General features: G+C 44.8%; 1 protein-coding gene across 1 annotated transcript; it reads right to left on the bottom strand.

Moving 5' to 3' along the window:
- Positions 1-1,729: 1,729 nt before the first annotated feature.
- Positions 1,730-9,701, bottom strand: LOC115777991 (uncharacterized). The gene is made up of 2 exons (XM_030726009.1): positions 2,772-9,701; positions 1,730-2,542 (listed from the first exon to the last, which is right to left on the bottom strand). Exon 1 carries the CDS (start codon positions 9,316-9,318, stop codon positions 3,271-3,273), a length of 6,048 nt encoding a protein of 2,015 aa, XP_030581869.1. The 5' UTR covers positions 9,319-9,701; the 3' UTR covers positions 1,730-2,542; positions 2,772-3,270.
- Positions 9,702-12,396: the final 2,695 nt, after the last annotated feature.

Raw genomic sequence — 12,396 nt, forward strand, 5'->3', positions numbered from 1 at the left:
TCTTGTTGATGATCTGGCTGAGGGGATTCAGGCCTATGCAGAACAGCAGTGGGGACAGGGCATCTCCTTGGTAAATCCCACACTTGATGTTGACGTGTGCGATGGGCTTGAAGTTGGCCTCTAGTGTTGTTCTCCACATCCCCATTGAGTTCTTGATTCAATTCAATTCAATTCAATTTTATTTATATAGCGCCAAATCACAACAAACTGACACCTCAAGGCGCTTTGTATTGTGGGTAAAGACCCTACAATAATACAGAGAAATTGATGAAGGCTCTTAGGGTCCTGTTGATGTTATACAGTTCTAGGCATTCCAGGATCCATGTATCGAGTCATAGGCTTTCTTGTAGTCAATCCAGGCGGTGCACAGGTTGGTCAGCCAGGTCTTACAATCTCGAGTGACTGCTCTATCTACTAGAAGCTGGTGTTTTGCTCCCCTGGTCTCTCTGCCTATCCCTTTCTGGGCCTCGCTCATGTATTGTGCTACATGCCTACTTATCTTAGCTGCTATGATGCCTGACAGGAGTTTCCATGTTGTACTGAGGCAGATTATGGGCCGGTAGTTGGATGGGACTGGTCCCTTCTGGGGGTCCTTGGGGATCAGGACCGTCCGGCCCTCAGTCAGCCATTCTGGGTGTGTCTTAGCCTCTAGCAGCTGGTTTATTTGTGCTGCCAGGTGTTCATGGAGTGCAGTTAGCTTCTTTAGCCAGTAGGTGTGAATCATATCAGGGCCTGGTGCTGTCCAGCTCTTCATGTGTGAGACTCTTTCTTGGATGTCTGCCACTGTGATGGTTACTGGGCCTGTTCTGGGAGGTTGCTGTGGTCTGCTCTTAGATCCACTAGCCACTGAGCATTGGTGTTGTGTGACACATCCTTCTCCCATATGCTCTTCCAGTATTGCTCTGTCTCCAGCCTTGGTGGGGGTGCTATTTTCATATTGTTCCCCTGCCACTGAGAGTATACCTTGGATGGTTCGGTGAAGAACATCCGGTTTATTTTCCTGGCTTCTATCTCTCTAGTATACCTCTTCAGGGGATTTGCCAAGGCTGTAAGTCTTTGCTTGGCAGTCTCTAAGGCCTCAGGTATGGACAGCCCGTTGTACTTGTTAGGCACTGCTTTCTTCTTCATCCCACCCTTCTACAACTCTGAGAGCTGGCTAACTTCCCTCCGTGCCTCCTTGATCTTAGCCTCCAATCGTCGTTTCCATGGAGGGTACTGCTCCTTAGTGCTGTTCATCTTATAGCCAAGCATCTCAAGGATCACTGCTGCCGTGTTATACATCAACTGATTGGTTTCAGTAACGGTACTGGTAGGGATTGTCCATAGTGCTGCATTCGCATCTTCCAGTAGATCTTCAGAGAGTACTTCACATAGTCTTGGTAGTCGGCGTCAAAGGGTCCAGTTTGCCTTCTTAGCCACGATCTTATCTTTCAGGTCAGCTGCTCTGGTATTCAGTGTACTTGTTATTATTGGGGCTTGGTACCCAATCTCGGAGTGTGGGGATGATGAAATCTCCCCCTGGACCTGTCGTCCTGGCTCCCCCTTGCCGTAGCATTGGTGTTGTACCTCATCAATCTCTAGCTGCGATAGCAGCTGTTTCCTTCATATGTTGGAACACTGAGTTACAAGTTGTTTTGCTGTCAGTGTGGATGTTGGGTTTCGAAGAATCCATAGGTCCCATATCCTCTTCATGTAGCCCCTCTCGCTGGGATTACATGTGTAGCACCCGACCCATGTAGCTAATAGGTAAACATCATTTAAAGACAGGGGTATTGTAGTACTATGGGCGGGGCCCTGGGTTCTTTAATTTATTGGCTTCCGTACTAACCTGTATTGATAAGAAATTTGGTGATTGGTGCCTCCACTTAGCAGAATACAACCCTTTGGCCTTTAATCCTACTAAGAATTGTTATCATCCAGTGTTGAAACACGTTTCTCTGGTTCAAATTTAATAAACAGGGGAAAATCCTTACATGAAAGAAATAACACACACAGGATTCTTAACCTCAAAAATATAGAATTTAGTAATCAAAATTAATATTTGCAACTTCAAATAAACACAATAAGAGTACAAAATAATTACTTCAATTAGGGTCTCTTCAAAACACCTGTAAATAAATCAAATTACTTGTGAAAACAATAGTCCTGCAGCTCACACACACACTCACACACTCAAGCTGCAACTCAATATCAGTCCTTTAAAATAAAATAAAACAAACGGTGCAGGCCTGTGTCGACGCTGGGGTGCGGTGTGGTCAGAAACTTTATGACCCTTTCGCTTGCAAAGCAAGCAGAACAAAACAATAAAATAATAAGCACGTGCAATTTGAGTACTCACAACCTCGAGCAGTCAGTCAGTCAGCAACCTGGTTAATGTTAGTCGCTGGTAACCTTTAGGGAATCATTCGTGAGGGCAACGAGGGCGTCCGGCAACGGCTTCGGTCTCCGACACAAAATCCAAGCAAGATGGCGACTCCTGGATACTTCTATGCTCCGTCACGTAGCAAGGGGGAAAAAAAAGTCCAAGGATAGTCTCCTGGTCCTACACGTTAGCGAGCATATAAAATATCTTAGTCTTGCTTTATAATCGCTCTCATTTAAACTACTAACAGCATCGGCACACATTAACAACTTAGCAACTTAGACAGCTACTATATTATACATGTGCGACACGGCTAGCAAGCTAATATGCTATCCGCGATTAGCATCTCCATTTTAACATACTGCATCTTACAGAAACAGTTCAATACAACTTTCAAAGGAATATTTACCTTCGGATGTTTCAAAGTCCTTAACACAGAATGGCAAACTCTGCATTCACCACGATGAAAGGCACTTATACTCCGATACGATCAGCGGTCAACACACCCGTTTGATGTACGTCTGTGGCATCTCTGTACCTCTCGCGCACCTGCCCTCTACTAGGTCAACCTCACATCCCGCCCCCACAATCCCTTGATTGGTTACATAGGTCACAAACAACCAATACAAATAAACACAAGTCAAGACTGACATTCTGATGCTCAGTGAGGATAGGTTGTACACAACACAAAATCCGTGAAAGTGCAGTGAAACTAATTAAAGTGACATACTACTTTATTAACAAACAAAATGATTTGGTCCACTATTGTTTTAACACAACTCACTTATGAACTTTATAAAAACTGTACATGAACTATTAGTTATTTGAACATTTTAAAACTATTTACTCATGCCCATAATCATTATGGACTGGGCTACACCCTCCCTCTTCTAAAAAGGTAGATGTCCTCATCTAACCCTGGCTCTTCTGCCTGAGGTAGTTAAGGGTTTCCTTTCTTGTTTTGCTGATCTCTTGAAAGGTGTAGACTCTCTGAATGGATTAATACCTTCGCCCTGTGAACCAAGGTTCAACTGAATAACCATCCCATGATGCACAATGGTTACAGGTTCCTCAGTAGGATGTCCAGGTTCATCATAAGTCAAGCGTATGACTGGCTTAACTTCGCGCTGAGATTTCCTAACTACTGGTGTCTCTTTGCATTTCACAGCTCTTTTCGAAACAGAAGGAGATTCCTGCGTCATCTCAGTTTCTGTAGGCTGGGACTGCAACTCTTCATCTTCCGATTCTTGAGAGCTAGTGTCATCCGACAACTCCTCTCTTTGTCTAACTGGGTCAGTTTCACTTTGCTCACTGTCTGACACCTGTGAACTCTCATCAACAGAACTTGGGTATGGTTTCTCCAGATGGTGGGTGTGCAAAAGCTGTTGTTTCACCTCATCCATATCCAAGGATGAGTACTCACGCACACCTTCAAATTCCAAGTCTGATGAAGCAGAGTCGCTGGTTACTTGCTCAGACAACGAAGACTGTTTGGGGGTTTTCCTTACACTCTGCAGCCTTGTGACTGCTGGTTTTGTGACTTTTTTCTCGTTTTCCACTGAATGTGGCATTCTGACCAGGTAACCAATTGGCAAGAGATGATCTCTATGGAGGGTTTTAATGACTCCAGAGCCTTGTTCTGGCTTCACTTGATAAACAGGTAGATTGGGCAACTTCTTCACTACCACATAGGGAGTAGATCTCCAACGATCTTGAAGTTTGTGTTTCCCCTTCAGGCCAAGGTTTCTTAACAACACTCTGTCACCCTCTGCCAATGGTTGATCTCGAACATGTTGATCATAACGAGACTTGTTTCTCATGTGATTTTTGGTTGCGGCTTCCATTGCTAGTTTGTAAGCCTGTTGCAGATCTTGTCTCATCTGTTTGACATACTTAAGATGTGACACTTCACTTGTCCCATCCACAACTGTGCCAAAACAAATGTCAACTGGAAGTCTTGCTTCACGTCCAAACATTAAAAAGTAGGGAGAATGTCCTGTGGCATCATTTTTTGTGCAATTATATGCATGCACTAGATGACTGATGTATTGACTCCAGTTCCTTTTGTTTGCTGTGTCCAGCGTACCAAGCATGGACAAGAGTGTTCTGTTGAATCGTTCAGGTTGAGCATCACCTTGTGGGTGATATGGGGATGTGCGAGACTTTCGTATGCCAAGCATAGAGAGAAGCTCCTTTATCAAGCGACTCTCAAAGTCTCTGCCTTGATCCGAATGGATTCTTGCGGGAAGACCATAATGCACAAAGTATTTTTCCCACAATACTCTTGCAACAGTAGTAGCTTTTTGATTTTTTGTAGGGAACGCCTGTGCATATCTCGTGAAATGGTCTGTCACTACTAACACATTTGCAACCCCTCTACTGTCGGGTTCTATTTGCAAAAAGTCAATGCACACTAAATCTAAGGGACCATTGCTAGTGATCTGATTCAATGGAGTTGAATGCTGGGGAAGAGTCTTCCTGGAGACACATCTTCCACATGTTTTTATATATTGTTCAACTTCAGCGATCATGCGGGGCCAATAGAATCTGTCTCTGAGCAGCTCAGAGGTTTTGTCTATTCCCAAATGTCCACAATCATCATGTAGTGACCTGAGTACTACACTTCGGTATCGCTGTGGCAAAACAAGTTGATTTATCTCTCTATCTGATGGTGTTTGTCTGGTTCTATATAGAACTCCATCTTTTAGCTCCAACTTAGAGATTTCTCTGCTAAGCAAAGCAACATCGGGGGGATCATTTTGAGATTGAACATGCATCTTGCCAGCTTCAAGAGCTGTTTTCACTGGACCGATGACAGGATCCAAATCTTGTGCAGACTTAAGCTCTCTTGGGCTTAGCTGATCAATGGCATCTGAGCTCAAGTGCGTTGGATAAGCATACACATCAGGGATGACCGTCGGTGGGACACCAAGTTGGTCAGCCAATCTAGTAGGGACACTGGGTGTTTCAACAACACAAGCTCGCCTACAGATTGCTTTAATGCCTGATGGTGGGATGTCTGTCCAGTTTCTGACATCTTCAGTTGCGTACTGTCGGGAGAGCAAGTCAGCGTCAGTGTTCTGACGGCCAGGACGGTACTGGATGCTGAAGTCATAGGTAGCAAGGGCAGCTAACCAGCGATGTCCTGTGGCGTTTAGCCGGGCTGAGGACAGCACATAGGTTAAGGGGTTATTATCAGTTCTTACAGTAAACTTAGCTCCATACAAATAGTCATGAAATTTATCTACCACTGCCCACTTCAGCGCTAAAAACTCTAGCTGATGGACAGGGTATCGCAGTTCAGAATGGCTAAGTTTTCGGCTCGCAAATGCTACAGGCCGTAGACCTTCTGGGTGTTCCTGATATAGCACTGCACCTAAACCACTCATACTGGCGTCAACATGCAGTATGTATGGTTTACTTGGGTCTGCAAATGCTAACACTGGAGCATTTATGAGACAGTCAATGATTTTTCTGAATGCATCTCGACAGGACTGGTCCCACCGTTCGCCAAAAGGTTCAGATGCTTTGAAATACACCTTAGAGGTGCCTGGGGCTTGTGCTTGTCTCCCTTTCTGAGCTGGGGGGTAGCCCTTTGTAAGTTCAGTCAGTGGGCGAACAATGCTGGAGTAGTTCGCAATGAATCTCCGATAGTAACCACAGAAACCAAGGAAGGACTTCAAAGACTTGAGATCAGTGGGTTCCTTCCAGTCTTTTACCACGTTCGCTTTCTCGGGATCAGTGGCAATACCAGATTCTGAGACAATGTGGCCCACATATTTAACACTTGGTTGACAAAACTGGCATTTGTCAATTGACACTTTTAGGCCAACCTCTTGCAAGCGATCCAAAACTTTCAGCAATCGTTGTTCATGCTCCTCAAGAGTCTTTCCAAAGACAATAATGTCATCAAGATAGACAATGACTTGGAGAAGGTGCATATCACCCACGGCTTTCTCCATAAGCCGCTGAAAAGTGGCTGGGGCTCCAGTGATGCCCTGGGGCATCCTCTCAAATTGATAAAATCCGAGGGGACAGATGAATGCGGTCTTCTCCTTATCCTCTTCAGCCATGGCTATCTGATAATATCCACTCCGAAGATCCAGTACTGAGAACCATCGGCTGCCTGTGAGGCAATCCAAGGCATCATCAATGCGCGGCATTGTGTACTGATCCGGTATAGTGCGACTGTTCAGGGTCCGATAATCGATGCAGATCCTGATGGTTCCATTCTTTTTGCGCACTACCACAATGGGTGAGGCATAAGGACTTCGGGACTCTTTCAGAATGCCAGCAGCCAGTAGCTGCTGTATGTGTCGCCTTACATCGTCAATATCAGCTGGGGCTAAGCGACGTGATCGTTCTCTAAAAGGAGTGGGATCACTGACACGTATTTGGTGCTCAACTCCTCGTGCCAAACCAACATCCCATTCATTGAGAGAGAAAGCATTTCGTCTCTCAGCAAGTTTTCGGCTAAGCCGTTTCTTCCACTCCTCAGGAACTGGTGAGTCTCCAAAATCAAAGAGCTCGGGGTCAAGGAGGTCAGTGGTTGAGTTGGAAGGCTGAGGTAAGGCTACAGTATCTACTGCATACATTTCTGCAATGACAGTGCCAACCTGAATAGACGTGGGTTTTTGTGATTCATTGTGCAAAAGGACAGTGAAACTATTGGAGTCAATGTCTCTGTTAGGGAGCACTCCGGGCTGTACAAATACACCAGCCGGAAGATGCTGCGTCACAGGAGCTTCAACAAGAATAATGTCTTGAGAAGAGAAAGTCGGTTTCTCCACTTTACAGGTGGCATAACACTTCTCACCAGGAGCTATGGACAGTAGGCCTGGGCCTTGCCATTTCACTTGCCCAACTGCCTCATCAATAGCTTTTGACTGGGGGTTCAGGGTTTGTGTCTGTAGCTTTTCATAGACTGCTTGTATTCTCAAAGAGTGTACTTTGTTCTGACTGCCACTTTCTTTTGAAAGCTCCCACAGTCTGTGGAAGAGAAAGGCATTAGTGCCTACAATGACAGGCACTTGGCTGCAATGTTGTGGCTCGGGACACACAAGAGCAAGAACAGTGATTGGCCCTTTTACTCCTGCCAAGTCCTCTGGGAACTCCATGTCCACTACCACATAACCTCTGTAAGGGTACTCTGAATCAGCGAGACCCCATATAGCTAGATGAGAAATAGGACGAATAGGGACATGTGACAGATGTTTCTTGTACCACTCTTCAAAGATAATGGTTACAGTGGAACCAGAATCCATGAGGGCATCACAAGGAAGTTCATTAACTTTTATTTTTACCACAGATGATGGACCTACCAGACCTTCAGGTAAGTTAGTGTCTGTCTCTAGAATATGGACTTTATTGACTCTAGCAATAGATTCATCGGAACCTTTGCTGGATTCTTTTGGTCCACAAGTTGCTCCGCGCACTTGGCGAATGAGCTTTTTTATGACCTTCTGTGTATTTTCTGGAGCTGTGCATTTTGATGCAATGTGCCCATTTTCACCACATCTATAGCAGAAATATTCAGAAGACTCTGCTACAAACTGGCTTCTAGAAGTAGCACACTGTGGATTTGCAGCTGTTTTGTGGCTAGAATAGTTCGCTGTTGCGGTTGAGCCTGATTTGGTTTTCACAGTCATCACACTTATCTGTTCCTTTAGAGCTTTCAGTTCTTTCTTTAAAGACTGTATTTCGGGGTTTGACTCAGCTCTTACTTTCTTCTTATCCTTGGACTTTTTTGTAGTTTTATCATTTTCTGATTTAGACAATTTGTTCACTTGCTCACTCAGGGCGGATTTTAATTCTTCAATCTCAGCTCGAAGTTCAAGTTGCTGACTATTTGCCAACTCGTTTTCCTTTTCCACCTGCACTGCATGTACACGCTGGTGGTGCACAGGTTTGCTGAGACTGTGCCTGGCGGCTTCACGTTCTTCCTCCGCACGAATTTCTTTGAGCAAGGTTAGGAAAGCAGGAGGATCATGCCTCCTCTCTCGCAAGTTCAACTTAAGCAACATGAGATCAGACTCAGTTGCTCCTTTTATAAGCTGCTCAAGCCTAGCTTTGTTGGCTGCGCTAACTGGGAGACCACCTCTCTTAATTACTTTACAGAGGAATCTTTCAAGTCTGCGCAAAAACTCTGACAAGGGCTCACCAGACTCCTGGCGAAGAGACCTGAAAGACAAATAAAGGTCTTCTCCTGACTCTGAGGTTCCAAAAGTACTTTCTATTGCTTCTATGTACTCCAAATGACTAGCATCAGGATTCGACAAGCGTACAGCCTGAAGGATCTCCAAAGCCGGACCTTTAAGACTCTCAACTATCCTGCGTCTTTTCTCTTTTTCTGAACACTCATACTCTTCTACCATAAGCTTGGCCTGTTCAAGCCAGTTATCCAAACACTCCTCACCTAGTGGGACAGGGCTGATTCCAGAAAAAGTCCTTAAACGTCTATAGTTGTTGCTTTCAGTGGGTTTTGTGGTTTTATGCAACACTTCCCCTACAGCGCGAATAATAGACTCTGGAGTGCTATTCACTTCTGTGGCGGAACCACACATTGGATAAATGTCTTCCATTGTTTTTCCTTGTTCTTGGAGGAACTGTGCTAGTTTCTCTGAGAACTCATCTGCACTGCTCTCTTTGCGCTGAGCTACCACTATCTTCCAGCCATGCCCCCTGGCAGGCAAGAAGACTTCACATGGGACTCTAGAGGGATCGATTGGCTCACGACATTCGCAAAGCACGCTTAATGCCTGGTGTTTGGCGTCAAACATTTTTCCTCTTACCCTTACTTTTCCCAGTGCTTTTATGGTTTCCAGTGCTTCCTCAATGCAAGAGATGTCGTCATCTTCGGGGACTCCAAGTACCATAAGGGCATGTGTTAGCTCTATACCCTCCCCTCTACACCAGTTACTTAACTCCAACTGCGAGGAATTACTCAAACTTGCCATTATTTTGTCTTATGTGCTTGCAGGCTTGACCATGAGAAAGAGTCTCAACTACTTGACATTAAAATTTATACCTTATTAGGGAAAATATCCCAGCGGTGCCTCCAATTTGTGTAGCACCCGACCCATGTAGCTAATAGGTAAACATCATTTAAAGACAGGGGTATTGTAGTACTATGGGCGGGGCCCTGGGTTCTTTAATTTATTGGCTTCCGTACTAACCTGTATTGATAAGAAATTTGGTGATTGGTGCCTCCACTTAGCAGAATACAACCCTTTGGCCTTTAATCCTACTAAGAATTGTTATCATCCAGTGTTGAAACACGTTTCTCTGGTTCAAATTTAATAAACAGGGGAAAATCCTTACATGAAAGAAATAACACACACAGGATTCTTAACCTCAAAAATATAGAATTTAGTAATCAAAATTAATATTTGCAACTTCAAATAAACAAATAATCTTCCGCTTCCGGCGCCGCGCGAGCAGGCAGCCAGTTTCAGCAGCTCCGCACTCATTTCGTGTTTTTTCTCATTTTGTTTAGTATTAGATGTGTTTTTGTGTTTCTGTATCTTCTGCTCTTTTTCCCCATGATGGAGCAGACTTTTTTCTGGAAAACTTTGTTTTTGATTTTTACCCTTTTTATGGTGTTTATGTTTGGAGACTGCGAGAGTGGCCACACTCCTATTGTTTACTCTCGGGACCAGCTGTTCTCCATCGGGAGCTCCGCTGTGCCTACTCCTGCTGAACGACTCGATATTCCCCGCGAACTGAGAAGGAAGAGACGCGGGAGACGTGCGGGCATAGGTCGTCGTTGCCAGAGGAGAAGGTACAGGCCCGTCATCCCGTCCATCATCATGGGAAACGTGAGATCTCTTCCCAACAAAGTGGACGAGCTGGCGGCGCTAACGCGACATCAAAGGAGCTACCGGGAGAGCAGCCTCATGTGCCTGACGGAGACGTGGCTAACCGAGCTAACCCCGGACTCACACATAAACATGGACGGCTTTCATTTGATCCGTGCCGACAGAACCAAGGAGAGTGGTAAGAAGAGGGGCGGGGGTCTGGCTGTGTTTGTGAACGATAGATGGTGCAACTCCAGACATCTAACCATCAAAGAGACGCTCTGCAGTAAGGACATTGAACTGCTCGCTGTTAGCTTGAGGCCGTACTATCTTCCTCGGGAGTTTTCACATGTTATTGTGATAACTGTGTATGTGCCGCCCTCTGCTAACGCTGCTGCAGCCTGCGATGTCCTCCATGCTACTACCAGCAGACTCCAAACACAGCACCCACAGGCCCTCTTTCTGATCTCAGGGGACTTTAACCACGTCTCCCTGTCCTCCACTCTCCCCACCTTCACCCAGTATGTCACCTGCCACACCAGGAATACCAACACTTTTTTTTTTAAGGTTAATATTGTTTGTTGATTTTATATATATTTATATTCTTTTCTTAGTGTGAATTATTATATTTTTACTTATATTTATAATAACTGCGGCTGCTGTTACACCCAAATTTCCCCTCTGTGGGACAATAAAGGCTGTTTCTTCTTCTTCTTCTAAACACAATAAGAGTACAAAATAATTACTTCAATTAGGGTCTCTTCAAAACACCTGTAAATAAATCAAATTACTTGTGAAAACAATAGTCCTGCAGCTCACACACACACTCACACACTCAAGCTGCAACTCAATATCAGTCCTTTAAAATAAAATAAAACAAACGGTGCAGGCCTGTGTCGACGCTGGGGTGCGGTGTGGTCAGAAACTTTATGACCCTTTCGCTTGCAAAGCAAGCAGAACAAAACAATAAAATAATAAGCACGTGCAATTTGAGTACTCACAACCTCGAGCAGTCAGTCAGTCAGCAACCTGGTTAATGTTAGTCGCTGGTAACCTTTAGGGAATCATTCGTGAGGGCAACGAGGGCGTCCGGCAACGGCTTCGGTCTCCGACACAAAATCCAAGCAAGATGGCGACTCCTGGATACTTCTATGCTCCGTCACGTAGCAAGGGGGAAAAAAAAGTCCAAGGATAGTCTCCTGGTCCTACACGTTAGCGAGCATATAAAATATCTTAGTCTTGCTTTATAATCGCTCTCATTTAAACTACTAACAGCATCGGCACACATTAACAACTTAGCAACTTAGACAGCTACTATATTATACATGTGCGACACGGCTAGCAAGCTAATATGCTATCCGCGATTAGCATCTCCATTTTAACATACTGCATCTTACAGAAACAGTTCAATACAACTTTCAAAGGAATATTTACCTTCGGATGTTTCAAAGTCCTTAACACAGAATGGCAAACTCTGCATTCACCACGATGAAAGGCACTTATACTCCGATACGATCAGCGGTCAACACACCCGTTTGATGTACGTCTGTGGCATCTCTGTACCTCTCGCGCACCTGCCCTCTACTAGGTCAACCTCACATCCCGCCCCCACAATCCCTTGATTGGTTACATAGGTCACAAACAACCAATACAAATAAACACAAGTCAAGACTGACATTCTGATGCTCAGTGAGGATAGGTTGTACACAACACAAAATCCGTGAAAGTGCAGTGAAACTAATTAAAGTGACATACCGTATTTTTCGGACTATACGTCGCTCCGGAGTATAGGTCGCACCAGCCAAAAAATGCATAATAAAGAAGAAAAAACATATATAGGTCGCACTGGACTATAAGTCGCACTTTTTTTGGGGGGGGGGGGTTGATAGAATCCGAGACTCAGAGCACAAATTCCATCTTGAACGGCAATTTAAAATAATAATGGATTAAAGAACAGGACGAACACGGTTACACCTACGTTATGCTAACGTAGCACATTCAGCTACATGACGCACAACGAACACGTGTTCGGTATTGTAACGTTGTAAACACACTTCCAAAGTCGGCGATATTCACAACAAAGGTCGTCTTTATTAACAGAAAAACGGCTGCTGTAGGCCACAGCCACGCCAACCACAACTACAACAGCGGAACAGCAACACACACACAGGCAAGCTCTCGGTCTTTTTCTCTCTCCCCATGCTGCCTTCACGAACCTCCCGAACAGTCCGAAATCCC

Source organism: Archocentrus centrarchus, unplaced genomic scaffold, assembly GCF_007364275.1.
Source record: "Archocentrus centrarchus isolate MPI-CPG fArcCen1 unplaced genomic scaffold, fArcCen1 scaffold_91_ctg1, whole genome shotgun sequence".
NCBI classification, from domain to species: Eukaryota; Metazoa; Chordata; class Actinopteri; order Cichliformes; family Cichlidae; genus Archocentrus; species Archocentrus centrarchus.

Coding starts and splice junctions, on each gene's coding strand:
- LOC115777991 (XM_030726009.1), bottom strand. CDS start 9,318: ATGGCAAGTTTGAGTAATTCCTCGCAGTTGGAGTTAAGTAACTGGTGT.